The following is a 22791-nucleotide window of genomic DNA, read 5'->3' on the forward strand; positions in this document are numbered from 1 at the left end:
TATAACATCAGTGATGAAAGTAGCTTTATACAAAATTCCAGAAAAATATCACCCACAGCATTTAAAAAACAAAACCATTGCTTTCAGAAATTTATTTGTAGAATATTTGTTTTTGATCTTTTTGTTACGCCCTTTGATTTATCTTCAGGTGAAGCTTCTTATTATTGACATCATTCTTTTAATTCTCTACCATTTACTTGAACTGGCCATTTGTCATGGCAAGCAATCGTCAATTGGGATTTTTGCCGGTTCTCTAATGCGGTCTGTATATTAACATTTAAAAATGGATTAGTTTGCTCCTCACCCTCTTAGCTTGTGACTCATGCATACATATCTATTTATTAAATTGGAGATTTCGATTTTTATTTTTAATGAAAGTTCTTCGTTAGGTAATGCAGAAAAATGTTGCTATCTAAGTACGAGATGTTAAGTTATAATCGACATGGAAATTTTTATATTCTGGGATATTCTTTGAAAGTCATATTCTTGCCATTTGTTTAATGTATATATGTATTTATGTATATGTATATCAATTGAATATAAAGGTGAGTGTTAATTTATAAATTGTTTGATTCGCTTATCATTTTCATTTTATCTGGACTTTTGTGCGCTTAGCTGCAATAACTATACAAAAATCAATTTGACTTATAAACCTGCTCCAGACCATTTCAAATGTCAATATCAAAACTCTCCATTGTTGTAGTTAATGAATCTTTACACTTTTCTGTATCTTTTTTCCGATAATGTACATTACTACAGCATAGTGACCATTAATATGAAAACTTATATAGGGAAAGGAAACAAAGGACAGCAAAAACAACATAAACTTAACAAACTTTAGTGTCCAATAGCTTTTTATACATTTATATTCTTAGGAAAAGTTTGTTCTTTTATGTAAATTAGCTCATTTAATGTCGATCTTCTTTATTCTGGCTATACAGTTCATTCTGAATTGTCCAAAATCCAAAATGAATGCAAACAACTATCAAAAAGATTCGCCGTTCATGCGTATTTATCAGTTATAATGTTACATATTCAATATCTTGCCAAATATTACTGAAGTACCTAGCTTATTTATTTGTCCACTTTTTATTGTCGCACATCTTAGTTGTGGGTCTTTCTGCTTCAGTTACCATTATAAACATATCGCTTATTGTAAACATATACGAATATATATATATCATGCTTATATAAAAACACCAATTATGCAAATATAGTTAAAAAAGTTACAAGAAAACCATTTGATAACAAAAACTCCATACCGTCCAAAGGGGTATCTTGTATTCCATTCTAAACGTGGCGTTTGATTTACATACATTTCATCTAATATCGTTACAAGAAGCACCACAGTAGTCAGTAGCATTAAATAACATAGTTTTCTTATTTGTCATTAGTTTCTTAGTACATTCGAATTGTGTAAAAGTATTGTATTGTCTGCGAAACTTTTTCAAAATTCACAATTGTGTAGATTTTATTGTCATACAAATTGCATCGATTTCTTCCCTTTTTGCCCTTCCTATATCCATATAATTCTTATTGTACAATGTCATTGAGCTTCAGTTGCAGCCCAAATCATTAATTTGTTCGATATTTGATGTGTGTCGTTTGAACACACACTCAATATCATTTATTTATTGTCGCAGTGTCGCGTTATTATTGTCGGCTTACGTTTTTATAGAACCGCATATTAAACATGATTCTGGTATCTACATGCCTTTGTAGGTTTCGTAGTAGTTGCTAGAAAAATTACAATTTTTACTGTACTAGAGATGTAGATGTATAAGTAAATTTAATAAGTATACATGTAAAAAAGTAGAATTCCATACTCGTAAATGTACAAAAAGTTCGCGCTGCCTAGCCACAAAAATCTACTGCCAACAACCGATCAAGTTCCGGCCGTGGCTCAACACCCATTCTACGCCCACTGTACAGTACAGTGCAGTACAGTGGGCCCTCACGCATGCACACACAATTTCAACAGTTTTACATCTTACGAATTATTGTCAAGATATGTTTTTCAGATGATATTAGCCTGGTTGTGAAAGTCGCCAAGTGGCCAAAAATCCTCGACAGATGAGTTTCCCGACCGTCTTAGTGTGAAAAAATATAAATTCGTATCGAGAAGTTGGAACTTGGATATGCTGTAAATTTTGGGCGGGATATGGTGTAATTTTAATGGATATGCAAAGATCAGGATTCAGATCACAGGACCTCATCTGTCGAAGATTCTGTCTAGACATCTAGAATTTAAACCATATACTGGCACTATCAGGCAAGTACGTGTCCAAAAAAGGGAAGGCGTGTCGCGACCAGGCTAAATACTGTGAAAATTCCGTATAAAATAAACTGGTGACTGCTGACTTTGGATCCACCGGAGGAGCCCATGTCCACGACGTTTATTTTCCAGCCAAGATTGTTATGTGTAAAGCACTGCAAAACAAGTAAAATTATGATTAGATATACAATAAGATGTCCAACATCGCTCTCACCTGATAGTAAAGCTCATCGGGAGCATTTGTGGGCACCGTCCAGTTAAGATAACCTGGTTCACCATCCTCGCACTTAAACACCAAGGTTTTCATGTACTCCTCGAAGGTCTCAATTTCCGCAGACTTATCAATGGTTTGGTGCTCCCATTCGCAATAACGACCAGCTGACAAAAGTGGCAATCATATAGTTTGGCAAAAGCACAGTCTGGACTAGCACTCACCTCCTGTTGGAATAGCATTGCCATCCTCGTCGTATTCCACACCAGCATAGGCCTTCTGTTTGCGCGCTTCCAGACCCATCTTCTGACCCAGTCCACCCTCGGGCGAGTCCGTGATGTAGAACGGATGATATCTGTTTTCAATGAAATGTTCTGGTAAATGGTGCCTATCAAATGGGGTTTGTCTACGAATTTATACCTAGCTGGTTGACCAGGATCATTGCCGCCCTCGATGATGAACTCGTAGGTCAGGCCACGTTCCACAGTGATTTCAGGGATCAGCAGATCGTTCACATACCAGGCAATGCCCCACGATGGCACCCCCGTAATGGAGGTATATCCGCGTTTGCCGCCCGTGGGTCCAATGCTGGCACGGAACTTCCTGACACCTTCGATCTTGCGCGTGGGCCATGGCCTGGGTCCACTCTCGTCCTTCACATCGTACAGTGAACTCTTGCAGGCATGATCGTTCTGAAAGTTTAAGGTACTTATTAACACCTCGTTGAACGCACTTTTCGATGTATGAACCTACCCTCGCCGAGAAGTTGATGCGAATGTCGTCTTGGTTGTGATCACTGGCGGTGTGCGAGTGGGCATTGGCCTCCTTGCGGGAGTTAAGTGGTCCAATGGCGGCAATGACCGACACATCGCGATCAGTGGGTATCGGGGCATCGTAGATGGCATCATTGGGTTGCAGCAGGCGCTTATAGCGGATGCTAGTAACACCATTCTTCCTATCACCGCTCACTGCAGGAACATAGGGTTTTCAAAAGAATTTAAATTTCTGTGTTATGAGTAGTTCATTTTCCACTTACACACAATCACATCATTGCGTCCTCCGATTCTCTCGTCGGGACAAGCACCGCGCTGGCCATCGCATTGGGACAAGTCCGAGATAAAGTAATCTTCTGCCCGGAACACGCGGGTCGTGGTGTCGTAGAAGGCCACCACCACATCGGACTGGGACATCTGGGCTCGACCATTCGCTCCGGACAGCCCAAAGGCCATGTACTGATCCTCGGTGATGCGGCCGAAGAGTTCCACCTGCAGGTACTCGCCCTGGAGCTCCCACTTTACCTGAAGCTTATTCGGCAGGATCTCGCGACAGTTGCTGTACACTGGACGCGGAGTGGTCGTGGTCTGAAAAGGGATCAGGGGGGGCAGAGTAAGTGGGATTGGTCGGCTGTGGAAAGTGGGACATGCATGAGGCTAAGTCTAGTACTCACGGGTGAATACCACCATGAAGGCTAATGCGGCGCGCATAAGTCAAAGAGATATACATTATGAGTTGTGTGCAAATGGGCAAATGCTAGCATATGTATCGGGGCAATGTTCCGGCACTAACTGTGTATGTCCGGTTTGGACTATCGCACTTACCGTGATTTTGGTTTGTCCCAAGGCTGGTGGAACATCCAGATCCCGTGGTATATAGACATGTCCGAAGTTGTGCCTGTACTCCACGCACCACACAGCCAGCCAATCGATGTCGTAAACGGTCAGACTTCCCGGCAGTTGGATCTCAATGTCCTCGCCCTGATAGCCGCGCAAGGGTTCCAGCGAACCACTCTCATTGGGAACCTAAAGCACATGGTTAAATGCATTCGAAAGCAACTTCTCCGGGTCACTGACCTTTATGCCCATGATGTTTGGTTCGCTGCCATTGCCCACCCAGAAGTAGGCATCAGGTCCAGCTCCGTCGTAGTGCAGGTTGGGTCTAAAAAACAAGAGAGTGCACTTGGGTAAAGTGTTGGCCATGCAAAACCAGTGACAAATCTCACATGTAGAACGTCTTGGCATCCAGCACACTGATGTTGCTGGAACGTAGGCCGTGGGCCAGTCGCTTAAACTCGGGCAATACCCGTGGCTTGGGCACATCCAGGTTGGGTGGTATGAACACCTCTCCAAAATCAACCTGAAAAGGGGTTAAGGTCATTAGACTCTACTTCTTGGGCATATCACTTAGGGTTAACGTGCACATCATGATTGTTTTTTTTTCTTCTGATAGTTAAGGCGTGGCTGCGTGGTGTTCTTTTTCTACGTACATAATATATGCAGTTTTTACATCGCTCATATCAGCTGCGAATAATTTTACATTACTAGAAAACTATACAGCAATATTATCTCAAGACTGAATTTTTATAATTTCAATGTTTGTTTATTACATTTCCGAATCTTCTTTTTCACATATCTACCTTTTTAAGTGTTTATTAAAATGAATTATTAGGGTTAAACGTGATCTTAAGTTACAGCTTAACTTTAAGCGAATGCCTTAAATTCTACACGTGCTTTTTACGCGACACCGCGTCTACATTCGACGCGGTTCTAAGTAAGCAAACAAGCGCGTTGTTGTTGTATACCCAAAACATTGGTACATAATGTGTGTTTATGTATGCCTCCGTGTGGGGCTGTTACCCACCCCCCACCGCCCAAAAACCCCCAAAAACCCCACACTCCTGGGAAAAAATCGGGCATGCGCGCTCAAAACTCCACAAACAACACTCGCACACAGATACACACCGACGCACACAGTGGCGAACTAACCCCAATCTGGGTGCAACTGTGTGGGTGTGCGGCAGTCAGCCCCCAAGAAGTTTTTTGGCTGTCAGTCAATGGAAGGCAGCGTACACCCACACACACACACAGGCGAGCACACACAGTTGCGGATGCTGCACCCTGTATGCCACACAGATACACACGAACCCCATACGTGTGAGTATCTGTGTGAGTTGGGGGGCGGACTGGGTGTCTGTCTGTCTGTCTGTGTGTGTGTGTGTGTGTGTGTGTGTGTTTATATGCAACCACTTGAGTTAATCAAAAATGTCTGCTGTAATTTATTTTACTACGGCCGCCATCTTTTATTCGGCCGTGCAGCGAACTCCACGGCAGCTCCCCTTTTTAGGGGAGCCCCCTCCCCTTCTCTCTCCCCGGGGAAAAACCCGATTCCAATTTGGGGGAATTTATCTGGAAATGCACTTGTTCGCCGCTGGCTCGTAGGAAACTTAAACGAAAGTAATTTTCGCAGGACCAAGGCAAACATAATTGCCAGTGGACGAAAGGACGGTGGACAGTGAAATTTGCATATTCAGCACTGTAATTAAAATCTAAAACTCTAATGAAAACAAACTTCCAGGCGGCTGACCCACATTAAGGACTGCACAAAAGGATTAGTTGCCTTGGCAAATCCTTCATTTGCTCTTAAACAAACGCGAGCGGAGAAACCAAATAACTGCCCCGCTTCCCGATATCCGCTTCCCATTTCTCTTTTATTTTTTGGGTTGAAAAGCTATTAAGACCATAATCGATAGTCGGGCAAGCACAATGCTAAAATCTTTGTGCAGCTGCAGTTAAATTACAAAAATGTAATTACAAAAAAGGCTCTTGCCCGGCTAAGTACACACACACACACACAGAAATCTGCGAGGATGGCGCGTGCCATCCGCAAAGAAAAGCGGAAAACCAAAAAAGAAAAAAAGGAACACTGAAAAATAAAGATACGATGGTAAGAGATGGGTAGCAAGAGCGAGGACTCACCGTGAAGCGTCTGCACCACACTGACAGCCATCGAATGTCCTTAATCCTTTTGCCCATGGGTAAGCGCAGTATGATGTCCGTTCGGTTGTGCGCCTGCAGAATGGGGGGATCCCTGTGGGTGGTTCCCAGTTCCAAGTGCCAAGTTCCAAGAGCGAGACGGATGCCGGCAACGAGAGAGATGCAGATACAGCGTTAACTGGGGTCCAGGGTATACTATGTTAGAGTAAACTACAAGCACACAGGGAAGCCGAGTGTGTGTGCTAACACACCCATACTTACAGCTTATTAGGAGCAGCCAGCACAAAACCATTACCAATTAAATGTACAACAGTATTAGTAAGTTAAAAAAAGCCCGGTATATGCATCAATTTCCTCAATTAAAGGGCAGCAAAGGGGATAGAAATCAAACATTGACCGGCCCACAGAATGTCATCGGATTTGTGCCAATGGGCCACGCCTCCAATTTGCACGTTTACTGCCAGTATGTGCATAGGGATTGCAGTGAAACCAGCCAGAAAATGCAATAGATCGGACTTTAACCTCGATGCCAGTTGTTTGGATGGTTTGTATGCACGTTACACTGCGAGTAAATGTCATTAAAATTAAAGCAAAAACGAGGCGAGCGACGACAAAACCAAAAAACATTTCTCATTTTCGCATATTCGCATTATTTATGAGGCGAACGCTGATGAAGATTTATGGCTAATGCAGCGAACCGAGGCATTACACACGTCTCATGCCCACAGTTTTCCCCCTTCCCCCTTCCCGTTGTGATTTTCATTTTTCCTATTTCCAATGCATGAATTGTTGGGCGCCAATAGTGCTATACTACTACTATGTTTTCCAACTTTTTGCCAGCGGCTTTAGCCTTTGGCCAATTAGAGCCTTTTTTCGAGCTTCGTTTTTAGCATGGCAATGCTGGTGATTTGTGTTAATGCAATTTAAATCTTTATTGTACGAGTATGTTGTGTTCAAAAAATTATAAAGTTGATATTTATTCGAGATATTAGAGTCCAAGCTCTGCTGTTATATATAGACTCGCATTTGTGGTAGATTTATTTTTATACCACTTACTTGGGAAACCTATAAGATACCTTGGCATTGGAATGAAAATTATCCTCAGTTGGCTCACTTGAGTGCAGCGATGGCTTTTGCAATCATGTGGATTCTGCGATGATTACATGTATCCATTACTGCACTTACTGCATCTCATTTCACTTGCAGCAGCACAGGGGCATATTAATAATCAACTTGAAGTCTAAGTATGCCAATCCCAAGGGGGCTGAGCTGTTTGAGCGACTGTTTGCACGGATGAGTCTCTGTATCTGATGTCGCGGATGGCAGAGCCGCTTGCTTGGCGGGGATGTGGCAGCTTGAGCTGCTTGAGAGGGCGGCGCAGGATCGATTTATCGCAACTGGGGCAAGTGGCGAGTCAATCAGTCAGTTGGGCGGTTAGTCAGCCGCTGAAGTGGAAAGGTCGACGTCTAATGAATGTCGACGGAGGCCACGCAATCCGCATTAGACACGGCTAAGCACTTAGCCAACACCCTTGAACTGACACAATGACAGAGGTCCAAGATCCCTGTTCTCGTTTCGAGGTCGTGTCCAGTTTTGGTCGACAACTAGGACCACAATAGCAGCTACCAGCAACAGTTGCACCACCGCTCTAATGAGCCAAAACAAATTGAATGGCTCTGTGTCAACAGTGCATCAAATGTATCTGCTGGATACACAAGCGCTATGTGCCAGCAACCCCAAGCGATTGGACCTTTGTCTCCAGTAGTTCAGTTGTTCTGTCCTCCAGTCCACCAGTCCTCCAGCTTCAGTTGCTCGAATTCTGTTTGCTTTCGATTCCTAGTTCCATTACAGTTTCCGCCTGGCAAATATGTTTGTTGCTTTATTTGATTTGCTTGTCCTCCCACTCGGCAAGGACCTCTCCGTTCGACATTTATTGATGCACTCAGGCTGGGTTTTGGGTTCGGATTACTTTCGGACTGGGTGGCTGGTTGGCTGGCCCGCTCCAGTCATCGATTTTATTTTATTGCTCTCGCTCGGCTCGTTGAACAGCCACATGATATGATATTTACATAAGCCCCTGTGCACTTTCACCCAATTAGTTTAGAATTCAGTTGTAGGTTCGCCGCAGAGCACAGAGCGTCTTTTCATGTACGAGTGTGCTGGCCCATTGACTAAGACTCAAACTCACTGGCCAACTTGTTGCGCCTGCTGACTGGCACTTTGCATAACCGCTCGATAAACAAAACGCACAACAATCGAGCGCATTTCGCAGACAATAAAACGCGCCAACTCAGCAGACAGCCAGAGCCCAGCCATCCAATCATCCATCCATCCAGCATTCAACCCCATTAACCCCCCTCCAACTCTAGCCCCCATTACACCCCCAAAACCCCTACACCCCCCCACCCACCGAAAAATTTGCACACAAAGCCCACTGGGAAACCACCACCGAAAATATTCTAAAATTATTATGAATATTTCATGTTTCCGTGACGAAGCGGCGCAGCCAAGCCAACGCCCCCGCTTTTTGTCACTGACACACCGCAGACGGATGGGTCCCGGCAACGAGTACTCAATTAAATTTGTATTAAAGTGCCGCGGTCGGGGGCATTAATCACGCCAGCAACAATAATAATTAGTACTTTGGTCTTTTAGAAGTGGAGAACTGCTGGTTGCATAAGCATGGAATGGGGTTTCTTAAGAAGCTGCTTGGTATCTAGTTAGCAGTAAATTCTTGGATCTACTTGGGATTACTTTAAATAATAACTTTTTATTTTACAGGGGAATAGTTATCCACTTCTATATTGCATTTAAATTCATTTATATTTGAGATAACTGAAATTTTTAATGAACTGAAATGGAAGTTTTTCGAAAAGATCGCGGACAATGCTTGTATACAAACTACAAACCCCGCAAGGTGTGAAGCTGAAAAGCATTGCCTACTTCTGAGCGCGGCGAGGGTGAAGTGACAGCAACAGGCGAAACTACTTGAGTTCTGAAAACAAGTAGAAGCGGGGAATTTTGAGGGGGATGGGGTTAGATGCCAACTTTTTGCTGCTTAATAGAGTTAAAGGCAGTTGGCACATCAGCCGGGGGCGAAATCAGTCGACAGCCAAAACAGTTGTTCGTGTTGCGGCTGCGCTGTCAACGTTGATTAACACAATGAAGGATGATCCGGGTAGTGGGCGGTGGGTGGTGGCTGAAGAGAGAGTGGGCAACGATGGGTTAAAGAATGGAGGACAAAACTAAAACTTCATTTTGCTACTTTGCATGCAGCAAATTTTAATGAAATCTGCATAAATCAGCGCTAAGCGAAAAGGCAAGCGCCAAGGTGGAGGAGGAGGAGACAGCGGGGTGTTTTGTACTGCCGATGCAAATGAGCAACAGCCAGGGGGTGTGGGGGTTGCAGTGGGCGGTGGGTGGAGAGTGGAGGGTGCAGGGGTGCGGGACAAGAGAGAGCAAGGCAACAGCATCATCCTCATTGTCATGGCAACGGGCGTTAATCAGCGCGGCGTCGCTTTTATGCTTCTCAAAAAATTCTAATTTAATTACTTATGCTCGATGCATCCATTGTGACACATGCCCCATCCAAGCCACCCACCCCACCCCACCCCTCCACCTACTCCGGGTGCGGGGGGAGGTAAAACGAGCGTGAACATAAAAAGAAGTGAGCAGCGTGAAAAGCAACAAGGCACTCAGAAAAAAATGGGTTTACTTGATTCCAAGAATGTGAAAAAGAAAATAACACAGATAACTGAATCAAACGTTCTCTATTTTTGCAGAACTTTTCCCAGCTTTTGCTAATTCTCAAAACTACAATGTTTGAAATATAAATTTCAAGAATATATCTGCTTTTTTCCTTGTGCTGAATCTCGGGATGCAGCAGGATTGGCAGCCCTTCAAGGAAGCCTGCCAGAAGCAGTTGCGATAATTAACGCTGATTGGCCTGCCCGAAAAGCTTAGCAGCAAGTCAGTTTTATGGCTGTCACTTGCCGTTCGTCAGCCAGGAGGATGGGTAGGGTATCCTGGCGCGGCAGGACCTGTCCCAATGCCAATCAGTTGCATTTATCAATTATCGCTCGGCGATGTCATGGCACACATACATACATACATACATCGATACATACATATATGAAAATCATTAGACATAATAAACGCGCGCAATTTGTTGGCTCAAATGCATGCGATTGCGATAGCAGCGGTGTGCCACATAATACAGCAATCATCATCGTGCTAACACCAGTCCGCCCCCACACCCCACCAGTTTCCACCCCACCGTCGACCTTCAGCGCCACCCACCATTCAGCACCACCCCACCCCACCCCAGCCCATCCCATCCCACCGCACGTCGCATTTCAGAAGGTGCATGGGCGACGGGTGTGTGGCATGGGTAATGTGTCTGAAAGCGTAAAAGCGTGCAATCGCTACGGCGTTTCGGGCTTCCACCTCCACACCCACATCCATACCCACACCCCTGGCACAATGTTGCTCTTTGTCAGAAGGACAGGAAGGACGAAGGACTAAGAACTGAGGTTGGAGATGGGGAACGGGAGCTGAGGGATGGGGAAATGGAAATGGAGGCGATGGCATCGTTGTACATTGAACTAATAAAGCCCGGCACGTGGCATCAACAATGAAACGCATTAAAGTCGATTACAATATGAATGCCCGTGGTTTGGGCCATGGATTCGCCTTGAATGCTTCTTCTGCATCGGTTTCAAACCAACCAACCAACCAACCTACACACACATCATCAAACGATTTCTGAAGCGCGAAACCACGCCGAGTATTTCACATTTTCGAATGGGGAAATCCAGTGCGTAAACATTCTCAGGTTTTTCCTTGCCGCCTTGGCGTTTTGGGAGCGTGATTTGGGACTCGCAATGGAGACTGCGCACTGGGAATGGAAACTGGGAAATGGAAAATGGGAATCCGCTTTTCGGGAATCGCTTATGCCGCGCACGATGCGTTCTGTTATTCTTGGGATTGCGAAAATGTTTTGCCAAAGATTGGAGATGCAAAAATGGGCTAGCACAAGGGTATGTTACGTGTTTGGGATGCAATTGAAAACAAATACATATATGTATATATTTTATTATCAATATCCTTTACCTTGGCATCCCTGTGCCCAGTGAAGCCGTGAATATCTAATACAACATTCAGCAGAGCTAATGTCAATGCCAAGTGGCAGCCACTTTACCTTTGCCTTTGGCATAAAGGTGCTGCAAATACGCAAAGGCATAGGCGTAGTCATAAGGATCGGGGAATTATGAGGGGGCGGCGGGATTAGTTTGGGGCTGCATTGTTTGTGATAATGAAATATGCAGTGCCCGATTGCAAAGCGGGCAAATGACGTCAAATTGTGTGCGTGTCTTGGCTGCAACGTGGGATTAGGCCGAAAAGCAGAGGCTCAAGTGGATGGAGATTTGGGTGGGTGCAGATTTCAGTGGGCGGATTTCAGCCCGGCTAATGCCGGCTTAGTGCGTTCAAGTGGCGGCGCAAGGAGACTGGCAAGGTAAATAGTTGAGTTGAGCGGCTTAACCTTGTGGCGACTCAAAGTAAATAGTGGCAGTAGCAGCAGGGGCTGCAACTTCGCTATCTCTTTCCCCCCACTTTCTCCGCCCGCCCTGCGGCTTTCTTTGTTCCCTGTTTACTGTTGTTGTGACTGTTTTTTTTTTTGGGGTGTGGAGGCTGGAGGGTCGTCCTTCTGCCCCACACACATGTGACCGCAAATCTAACGTGAAGAAATAAATGAGTTTTTCACATTAGGAGGCAACGAAGCGACACCACCAACGGCAACTTGCTGGGCCACAAAGGCGCCGGATAGCAAAAGGAATACGACAACGAGCACAAATGGCAGCCGAGATGAAAAATGTTTTTTAATTTTTGAAAGTGGTTTCATTGTCAGCCGTGCGTAACGTAAAGTCTGCAAGGATACGGCGTCGGCGGCGGGCATACATTTGCCCAAACATTCGCTCACGTTCGGAGGAAATGGCCTGCTGCGCTCGAGTAGCCAGGACATCTCCATCACCATCACCAGTTTCCATTTCCATCTTCATCTCGGACAAGGTCCAGTCCGCCCATCAAAGGCTAGCCCCGAAAATGTGTGTGGCAACTATTGTGTGGAGTGCATTCATGGCACTGCACGATACTCACATGCCCGTGTACTCCTCCGGATAGGGAATGATGTAGCCCTCGGGACTGGGCCGTGCCGTCTTGCCCACCCAGAAGAAGGCGTCCGGTCCGGTGCCGTCGTAGGCGAAGGATTTGACGAACAGCGTCGACTCGTCCACCGCGTAGATTTGACCCTGGGGAGGAGAGTATGCAGCAAATGTTTAGAGGGAGAAACAAATAGTTTATCTAGTTTATTATGCAAGCTGATGGTAAGTTCCAAATTACTAACATAATCCTTACTAAATCATTACCAAACAATCTAAAGTCGTAGTTCAGCTGCACCTTCTTTATTGAAAATGCTTAATTCGCATGGTATAAAAATCATAATAGCATTTCCTATTATGCAAAATCTCGCAGAGCTTAAGCTGCCCGAAAAGGCGGTATTTATATGAAATGCAAAACTCACCTTGATGCCATGAGCAAAGTTGGTAAAGTCTCCGATATAGCGACCGTAGTAGGGTTCTGGTGGAGCTCTTCCGGCGGCTGTGGATGAAAGGAACGGGTTGTGGGATCGTTAGTTGCAGCAAATTTAATTGAAAGCGAGCGGCCAAAAAATAAGTTTTCCACCTCGTTCACAAACACAGAGTTGGACGTTGGACGATGGACGAAACTTGAATGCGGTGCATTTGCAGGTGCTTTTGCTGCAAATTTCTGCTACGGGGATTCATAATCCGGAGGCTCAAGAAAATCGCTGGACACGGACAAAGAGCGAAGCCTGCTTTGCAAATTAATCCTCAGACGAAAGAACTTTGCCATACAAAAAGTTGCTTCCTCCAACCATCCAATGCTTCTCTCTCTCTGTGCCAGTGGATGATGTGGATGGTTACGAACGATGACGATGAAGATGACTATGATGAACTGGCGCTGTTTGCCAAAACTCTTGACAAGTCCCCAGGGGGGAGTTGTTCGGCATGCCTTTCCCCTTTGGGATTGCGCCATGAAATTGATTGAAAACCATGAAATATATTGAAATTCAATGCTAAGCTCGACTTGGCTGCCACCGCACTTGCCACTAAACAATGCAAATGTATGCCAAATGTTTTAAAAGTACAGAAACAGGCAGGCAGACAGCCTCCAATTGATAGGTGTCAGAGGTGGAGAAGCTGGCAAGGAGGTGGTTGCAATTTCAGTTCGTTTCTGGCTTGTCGATTCGATATTAAATCCCAATGCCGTGAGCTGCTCCAATCCACAGCATCTCGTTGCCAGGGAATTCCCCAGAATGTCTCAATTGAAGATGGTACATAGATGGTAGCCAGGACGATAGAAACAACAAAAGCGTAATATGAATTAAATCAACTAATGCGTGCATTAATCTCTGAAGTCCTAGCCCTGCGAGCACGTGGCCCCAATGGCATATATATATATGTACGTGCTCGAGGATATTTATACAAAGTGATGACGAGCACGTTGACAACCCCCAGCCGCCAATAAAAAGAAAAGCCCTATAGGAAAAACCGCCTGAGGCTGCCCGGCACACGACCACCGATGGTTGTTGTTAATAATGTTTGGTTGCTGCCTGCTCGGGTTCACGGTTTCCCCATTTTCCGGGGAAATGCGGCAGGGGGTAAAGGGAGGTGGAACAAATAATACTCAATAGCCATGTCTATCTTTCTAGCTGGCTGAGTGGATGTGTCTGGGGCGTCTGTCTCCTGATATTTCGTCACTGGCAGGCGATAAGATTTCCAGCAGCCGATAAACAAGAAAAAAGGGAAACTGAGCGCTGGCACTGTCGCCAAGCAGATGGCTTTATTTTTGACTTGTTGCCAGGTTCTCGCAGCGAAATTGATTGGCAACGCACAGCACAGCCTCGACTGGCATTGCGTGCAAAGTGAGTGTCCAGTCACTTTGTCAATTGAATTCGCAGCGAAGGAGTCGCAGTGTAGCGTCCCAAGGACATCGAAGACAATAAACGCTTTTAATCCACTAATGCCCAGCTAGCCGAGCAGAGGATCGCAGACACATAAGCCCTATAAATTAACGGGTTGCCAAGGATACTTAGCAGGACATCCCCTTTTGCATCGCATCTGCATATAACCATCAAAATCAGAAAGGGTTCAGCCCGACCGTCTCGCCCCTTGCTCATATCCCTAATCCCATCTCCAATCCGCTCGACAAGTGCGCCGCGGGGGTGGGTTTCCACGCCGTGTAACCACAGGCAACCAGTGCATTCTGTGTATCTGATTCTGGAGCTAGTCGCCGCCAGTGGTTGCGAGTGACTGAGATGGATGGCCAAATGATTGACTTCTCAGGTTGTGGTAAATATTTGCACCAAACCACGATGAATTTGAATTCATAAGGGAAACAAGCGAGGATTATGACGTTACATCTTGCATATGATTACAAAAGAGCTTGTGTATCGACTTATCTTAGAACGTGTATCAAAAATAATGAAGTGATGATGCAATTAGGCAATCAAATAGAATTTGTATTTATTATTAATGTCGGGACGGCGCGAACGCCATTCCCGGCTACCAAAAATTACACGCACGAGTTATTCACATTAGGAATAATCGCAGAGGTCAACTCAGCCGAGGTGCAATGGCCAAGCCTCACTCCGGAGGAACCGCCTTCGTGATCACGGTTAACCTCTACGCCAGGTAAGTATGCTTTTCGCTGCTCAACCCTGGGATCTCCATAGGGAGACTGCCAGAACCTATTGGGAATTACAGGCGCTGTATGAGTGCAGGGAGAAAGTAGGCTCTGCCTAGGGGTTGGAAATTCAGGTAGGAATTTTTCAAACACAGCCTCGCACATTTTCCGCAATTAACTGGATGCGGAAATAATGTTATTAGAACTGCCGTTTGAGTCATCATCATATTTATTCCCTTTATTTACTTGGCGACATCAAAGGAACAAACGATAATTAAATTCGCACTAATCTGCCCGTAATTTATTTTATCACATGCCCATCTTCGACTTTGACGTCGTCATCAACATCATCATCCTCGCTCGGTGGTTCGCTTTCGGTTTCGGTTTGGGTTTGGGTTCATTGGGTTTTGGGATGAGATCCTGTAACGCACGCACGACCAGGACACACGAAATTCCAAATCAAATTTTCATTTACTTCCGAAATAGACTCTTCCTGGGCGGGAAAAGTTAAGGATAGAAGGACGATGCAAGGGCGGAAAGCAGGTCGTCCTTCCCCCGGCGAAGGACTCATTGGTTGGTGGCCCAACCTCATTAAAGCTCGGAAATATTCCTCCCCAGGAATGTTGTGCCCTGCTCTTCTGATGGGGGATGCTGCTGTTGGTACATCTGTATTTGTCTTTCCCACTGCGAGGGTGTGTGAATGTGTGTGTGTGCTCCCTGTTCGGTGTGTGTATATGTATGTGTGTGGATGGTAAATCGAATAAAATTTAGCTGACTCAATAAAAATCAAAAAGCGTTAATGCTAACGATATGACTTTAACCTGAAACCGAGTAAATTGTTGCTTGTGTCAAAGCCAAAAAAAGAATGGGAAAGGGACGACGCCCCCGACCCTTCGATTTCACGTTTCTCTCGTCCTTCGCAGCGTGGATTTGGGCGGAAAGTCGGCAGGATATGGCAACTGGAAGCAATATTGCAGCGTAATCTGACAGCGACAATTTTTTTGCTGCCGAACTCGGACCGACAGACTCCTTTCTTGGCATCGCAAACTTGGCAGGCGGCAAGCGAGCGAGCGTTTAATAAATGATGATAAATAAATAAGGAAGCGCGAAAAAGGAGGCTGGACCGGTTACGGCTGCCGAAGGAGCAGGAGGCGGAGGAGCACAAAAACCCAAGTCAGTTAATGGGATGAATGGAATGGGGATGTTGAGGGATTTGCCAAGGACTCATCTTCCCAATGCCAATGATCGATGATTGGGAAAAGCGCAAACTAGCTAGCTGTTAGTGGCAAGACATTTGTTTAAATTAACTTGCGCACCAACTTCTTCAGCAATCTAATAAAAATAATATTTATTTTAAATGTCGGGACGGCGCGAACGCCATTCCCGGCTACCAAAAATTACACGCACGAGTTATTCACATTAGGAATAATCGCAGAGGTCAACTCAGCCGAGGTGCAATGGCCAAGCCTCACTCCGGAGGAACCGCCTTCGTGATCACGGTTAACCTCTACGCCAGGTAAGTATGCCTTCCACCGCTCAACTCTGGGATCTCCTTGAGGGATCTGCCAAAACTGCTTGGGAATTACAGGCTGCGTTTCGGGGTTGGTGCACCAAAGAAGTATGCAACATGGCCTATATATGTACACTCTGATACCTGAATTCAAAGATTTTGGCTATGACCGGACTTCCATGCCCGTAATTTGTAATTTAAGCACTTTAAGTCCGGAGTCCTGTGGTGCGCTATCTGCGCCCGGGTGAAGCCAACACTCCTGGGAGATTTGCGAGCTCCCTGCTGCGTGGGCGCCGCCCACCGTCTTAGAAGGGGGCGTGTCCGCTCAGCTGGAAATCAGCGCAACTCGCATTTATATTTATTTCAATTTTATGACTTCATGTTAGTCGAAAACCCAGCCACAAATGAAATGAAACTCAAATATGTACACAAAGTTTCAATGTGGCTGCCTGGCTGCCTGACTGCCTGGGTAGCAATGTGTAAATCCGGCGCGGAGATTAGAACATTTGGCGCGGCAGCAGCGCAGTGGGTGAAAGGGGGCGGTTCAAGGCGGTGGGCGTGGCAGCTTTACACCCGCAAGGACATCGTCCCATCTCGCTGCGTCTGCTCGCTGCGGCCATGGTGGTGATTTCACATGGTAACCACACAGATACACAGATCACCCAGAGCTGAAAACTCCACTTTGAGCATTTTGTACCCACTTAATACCTTAGTCCTTCGCCGGCAGCAACAACAACGAGAACAACAACAACTACAAGTGCAGCAACAGGAGGCAGAATGGGAATCGCTTCTTCAGCGGCACGCTTGAGCTAATTTAATCGCCGCAAATTGCTCGACAATCTGCCCGGCATTAGAGCTGCTCCACACACGTGAATTGCCAGCACCCCCGGCGTATACGGTATACGGGATATGCGATATGATACGGCATGATGCGATGTATGATGGGCTGTGGGAGCGGGGATGCGGAATTATGGCGGGGATTTGATATGGCTGCTGGTCTGAAGTAGATTACATTGGCATGGCAGCAGGACCCAAAAAAAAAAAAAAAAAAGAAATAAAAGTCAGTGCTCGTCTGCGGACTGCAAACAGGCGATAAGCTTGTTGAAAACTGCACTTTTCCAGTTCCGCACAAAACGAAATTTAGTAAACATAAACTGGTCAGCAATTCGCAGCAATGAGGGGTTATTTTAATTAGATTCTAACAACTAAATCTTCCAGGAACAACCTGGATCAACAGGCAATTGAAGCCAGCCCGTAATGGAAACTAAGACCTACCATACAGGGTCGTACTTTACCCAACTCCGTGCCGAATTTTAATCCTAATTCCGCATACCCAACCCACGTACATGATCCACTGCAAGTGCAAAGGGAAAGGAAGTGGAGTGGAGTGATGTAAGCACAGCATTGCACAACCAAATCAGTTTGATATTTTCGCTGTTATGGCTTTGGTCTGTCGATGTTTGCGGTTGTCCGCGTTGTCTCATTCCCCCATTGCACCACTGCACCACCCACCGTGGACAATTGAAATTCAATGAACCGCACCACCGCCGCTCCAACTGCCAAGCGGCCAACTTCAATGGGCCAGCAGAAAGTTACCAAAATGACCAAAATGAACAAAAGTGCAGGCCAACGACGTTTAATTGGCCGCCCGTTTCCCATATGTGGCTACGTAAAGATCCCCATCGAAATTGGAGCGAATCACCTTTGAATCTGACTATGTGGGTGGATTACTCGCCTTCATTCAAAGTCGAATTCGCATAGATGCCCAGATAGGTTTTCAACAATGAGGCTCATCTATTTTTAAAGCAATTCAAAAACATTTGACACTGATAATCATTACTTGGAACCGGATCTTGTGCATAAACGAGTGATAGCACTCAGTTGACGTTAAGTGGCATATAACGATGGAGTTTTAATCACTTATTCCATCTGCCCAAATCCCATGACGCTTTCAATAAGTGTTTACTTCACTCTTATGGTGGAATCATTCTCCATAATGAATAAAAAATGACTGGTAGCCATTTCGCTTCCCAGAGCTTAGCATCATTATTAACCGGATGCTTATAATTATTCGATCCATTATAAACGAAATAGGGTACCTCATTTATTCTTAGATTTTGATCAACGGAAATCGATAGATTATGTTTTGATTCTCATTCACAGACTAATGTTCATTTACTCTTGACCAGGTAAAGTTTAGACAGTTGTAGTTTACCAACTCAATTTATTATTTTTCGTGTGTTTTAAAAAACAAAAGGTGTCACTGTATTGTTTCACTTCTATTTTGTTAACCCAATAACCCAGCTTCCTGTAGTCAAACAATCGACTGCGTTTTACACGCATGCAGCAGGAGCTTCTGTTGAAAAACTGGTTTTATTATATTTATGAGTTTTGTCGTATTTATTGTACAGGTAACTGGAATCGCATGCGTAAGTCGAGGCACGCACTTTTAGGTTGCACACTCGATTGCGACTACGTCGACACACTTTCGTTTTTTAGCAGGCCTTTTTAATTTACATTGACGGCAAGTCAAGCGTTTCATTGGTCTTTTAACCGGGTTCAACTGGCAGCAGTTCGCATGATTTTCATTTTCATTTTTATATACGTTTTTCATTTATTTTTTTTCGAGTTTTCTTTGAGCTGGAACTCAAGACGGTTACGTAAGTGCGAGACTGGGGCGACAAGATTGCCGCCGACTCACTTCTGTTTGTGTGCTACTTTTGGGCCAAGAGGGTTTGTGTATCTGGGAACTGTGCGGGGCCAAGTACAAAGCTACTCGGTCTGTCAACCGGTTTCCGTATTACAACATCAGCATGCTCGATTTTTTGGCAGTACCACTCGGCAGAGATATGAATGATTTAGTTCGTTTGCGGTTCATTGGCCCCTCTAATGCCTTATCGCGGTGTTTTGCATAATGCGAAGAGTAATTTCGGGCCATAAATTAGAATTTCCTTGCTCGCCGACAGTTGGCTGAATTTATAAGGAAATGTCGGGCATGCCAAATGAATCGAAAGGAAAGTGGCCTCATTAGTCAGCTAGATATGAACAAAGAGCACGAATTTAAAATGCTTCCGAGGGCAGTAACTGCCAGTTTCAACTTCAGCTTTTTAACTGCTATTCCCACACTCAAATTGCTAGTACCTAGTACCTGAGTAGGTATCTATGATTTTTTTGCGTGACCAATTCTGGTTCATTGAACCCCGCCGACATTGCGTCACTGGGCAGTTAAGCGCGGAGCATCTAATTATGGCAATTAAGTAGTCATAGCCATAGTTTTAAAATATGCAAAACAATGGGTATGCTTTCATGGAGAGTCCCTTATTTACATAAATTATTCGCACGATTGTAAATTGGGGAAAAGGCAACAAAACCAGCTTGAAGTGCTCGAAAAGAATGCCTATGAATATATATTTTTATAAGGAATGCTAAATTCGTATTAATGACGATTTTTGGGCCAAATTCTGAAAGCGTGCAATGTGTCATGTACCAGCTGCAAAATAACTACATATCTTGAATGGTGATAATTGAAATAATTGGAGTCTTTATGCACTGAAAAGCGTGTGTCGCATTTATCTCTTGGGTATTTTTTCTTTGCAAGTCAGTCTTAATTTTCTATGACACGAAAATTAGAAACGAACTGAAGGTAAACCTAAATAAAACTGAGGTATTTGCTTAAAAAAGTTAAACTATTAAAGACAAAACTTGGCAAGACAAGTACTTTGTGTAATAAATCTTGCAAGATGTTTTCTGCGATTTTAATTACAGTCTCGTGATAGGTGCTAATAGTTTTCCCAGTTTTGTTTGTACAACTATAAGCAAAGTTTTTTATGGCCCTAAAAAAAAGAAAACTTTACGTATGAAGATGATGCATCATTTACTACTTTCTCGGTAGGAAACTCATTAAAAGTACATCATAGCCTAGAGCTTAAGACATCTGCGATACATTTGGCCGTTTATTGAGTTCGCACTCGCCAAGTCTCAATTGAGATTGAGCAACTTTCGAGGGTTTTGAGGCTCGGCGCATAAAAAAAGGCACTCGAATTGATTGAGGTTTCGTTAAAGTATTCACTCTTAACCAAGTTGCCAGAGGCCAAATTCGTCATACTTGTGACCTGGCTTTGGCACTTATTGAGCCATCTGGTGGATGTGCAGACAAGCCACAAGACGGCATTTATCCAAGCATTCTTAACGAATGCCAACTGAAAAAAAAGCGAAAGTGTTTGCACGCAGCCTCATCAACAAATTCAATTCGCATTGAAGCCATCTTAAATATTTGTTATTCACAAAAAATTCTGTCACAAAAATCCTGCCACAAAAATCCTGTGAGTTTTACATCACAAGTTGGGGTTGTGAATTCAAAGAGAGGATTATAATTGGCTTGCAGGTCGTATGAGTAATGTGTAATTAAGCAGCTCTATGAAGTATTACTTGATCCCAAAGCGAACTCAAATATGTTCAATAAAATCCATTGTAAGAATAACGATGCACCAGCATTAATTGCCGACCTTTCTATTATTCTGCAGTATTAATTGGTGACCTTCCCGCTCCTGATGTGTTGACCCCACGCTGTCCGATGGCACCCACACATAGACAGGCTGAAGGACACCCACGGGACACACGGATGGAGGGCACTCACTCACCTTGACAGACGTGGCATTGCAGGAGCACTGCAACAGCAGCAACAACAGCGAGCTGCGACCATGTGAAGATGATGGGTAATCCTCGTGCGGTCGGCGTGCTCCTCCTGGTCGATGGTTTTATTGTTGCTACTGCTGCTGATGGGGCTTCCGCTTGTCCCTGACGACGCGTTTTCCACGAGGTGGTTTCCCTGACCAACCTGCTCGCTTCCCTCCACATTTTCGGCTGGGCGATGGCGATTGAAACAAAAGGCGGAATCAAAGCAAAAGTAATTTCGTTAGCTCCCGAAATTTTGTCCACTCCTGTCGAACTTTTGGTTGCTTTCGACGGTTCCCAGAATCCTGCGCTTGCGTGCGTGGGTGCGAATGCCCGGGGTTCTGGTTTTCCGGGCACAGGTGCTTCCGGGCGGGGGGGTGGTGCTCAGGTGGGCGTTCGGAGTTCCGCGCTTCGACTTTGTTTCAGATTAGGTTTTCTTAATTTTTGGTGGGTTTCCTTCAAGCCAACCAAAGAACTTGGCGGCAAAGTGTAATCCGTAGTCCTTGGCGAAGTCCTTGTTTCGAGGTCTCAAACTCCTTTATATACACACATGCCTTCGCTATATATATACATTTATCTGTATGTACTGCGATTTAGTTGGTTATTTGTTTGCGGTTTACTTTTTGTATGTTTTAGCTTGTAACTTTAAGTTACATAACATTTGCTTTTTGCATTCGCAATAATGCAATTTACGAATAACGCACTTAAGAACTTCTTTTAGAAATTTCTCTAATTATTGCACAATTTTCACATTTATATTTATTGTAGTCGGGCTTGAACGCAATTTACTTAAAGTAAATCTTGTGTTTTGGTTATGTTTTAATTGATTGTGTTAAATAAACGTTGAAAATTAAACGAAAAAGTTTTATTTTGGGCTAGGCCCATTCTCGTTTTAACGGGATTTTAGTTCGCGCACTAATTTTTTATTCGTTTCTACATGGATGCTAAACGTGGATCGGTAAAATAATAGTTGATTTCGGTATCCGGCTTAGGTGCAGTTGGTTGCAAATTCGGTTTGGTGCATCCTTTTTTGTTGTGCAGATTTTTTCAGCGCCAAAGTGGAGGAAAGTGATGCGGGAAAAAAGCGTTACGCGCGTCGGGGCGAATCGAGCTTCAGACTTAGTGTGACCGCAGCGGGAGCAACGGAATTCGCTTTTGGTGTGGCTGCACTCGCGTTCCCGTAAGATACCATTCGGTGCTGGAAGAAATACCAAATGAAATCACGTAAGCTTGGAAATATACCGCAAAGCAGGGGCTTCTGTAAGGGGGTTTTACTTTATCAGTCTAATTTTAATTTTAAAAACACAATGTTTTAAAATATAAAATAAGTCTTCAGAATGAATTATTCTGTTCTCTTCCTTATTATAATACAAATAATAAATTTACCATTTCCTTTAAATATCTTATCCTAAATGACCAAAAATTCAGCAATAGCGGATTCAATATCATTTTGAAATTTTATTTTCAAACACTGCCGCCCAGGTGGCGCACTCTGCGACCGTTAAATTCAAAGTGGTTGAGCTGAGCGCAAAATAATTTAAATAATGTCAGAGCCTCCTGCGTTTTTTTATTTGTTGTCCCCACACTG

At 44.4% G+C, this 22791-nt stretch overlaps 1 protein-coding gene and 2 non-coding genes across 3 annotated transcripts; all 3 read right to left on the reverse strand.

Annotated features, from left to right (window-relative positions):
- Positions 1–130: 130 nt before the first annotated feature.
- Positions 131–22729, reverse strand: LOC122621435 (protein Skeletor, isoforms B/C). Its single transcript, XM_043799291.1, has 14 exons — positions 22590–22729; positions 21170–22401; positions 12837–12913; positions 12413–12564; positions 6239–6350; positions 4486–4619; positions 4337–4421; positions 4085–4285; positions 3523–3847; positions 3240–3454; positions 2907–3178; positions 2711–2841; positions 2490–2653; positions 131–2430 (listed from the first exon to the last, which is right to left on the reverse strand). The coding sequence occupies exons 2-14, from the start codon at positions 21384–21386 to the stop codon at positions 2269–2271; spliced, it is 2247 nt and encodes a 748-aa protein (XP_043655226.1). The 5' UTR covers positions 21387–22401; positions 22590–22729; the 3' UTR covers positions 131–2268.
- LOC122622725 lies at positions 14871–15035 on the reverse strand. The gene has a single exon (XR_006326325.1). It is a non-coding gene; the product is annotated as a U1 spliceosomal RNA (small nuclear RNA).
- LOC122622737 lies at positions 16379–16543 on the reverse strand. Its single transcript, XR_006326336.1, has one exon. It is a non-coding gene; the product is annotated as a U1 spliceosomal RNA (small nuclear RNA).
- Positions 22730–22791: the final 62 nt, after the last annotated feature.

This window comes from Drosophila teissieri, chromosome 3R, assembly GCF_016746235.2.
Source record: "Drosophila teissieri strain GT53w chromosome 3R, Prin_Dtei_1.1, whole genome shotgun sequence".
Lineage (NCBI taxonomy): Eukaryota > Metazoa > Arthropoda > Insecta > Diptera > Drosophilidae > Drosophila > Drosophila teissieri.

Bases quoted from the DNA above. Each gene is read 5' to 3' on its own strand.
- LOC122621435 (XM_043799291.1), bottom strand. From the start codon at position 21,386: ATGTGGAGGGAAGCGAGCAGGTTGGTCAGGGAAACCACCTCGTGGAAA. The intron at 12,565-12,836 runs GTGAGTTTTGCA...TCTCCTCCCCAG, and splicing joins ACTTTGCTCATGGCATCAAG to GGTCAAATCTACGCGGTGGA. The intron at 2,654-2,710 runs GTGAGTGCTAGT...CACTTTTGTCAG, and splicing joins CAATGCTATTCCAACAGGAG to CTGGTCGTTATTGCGAATGG.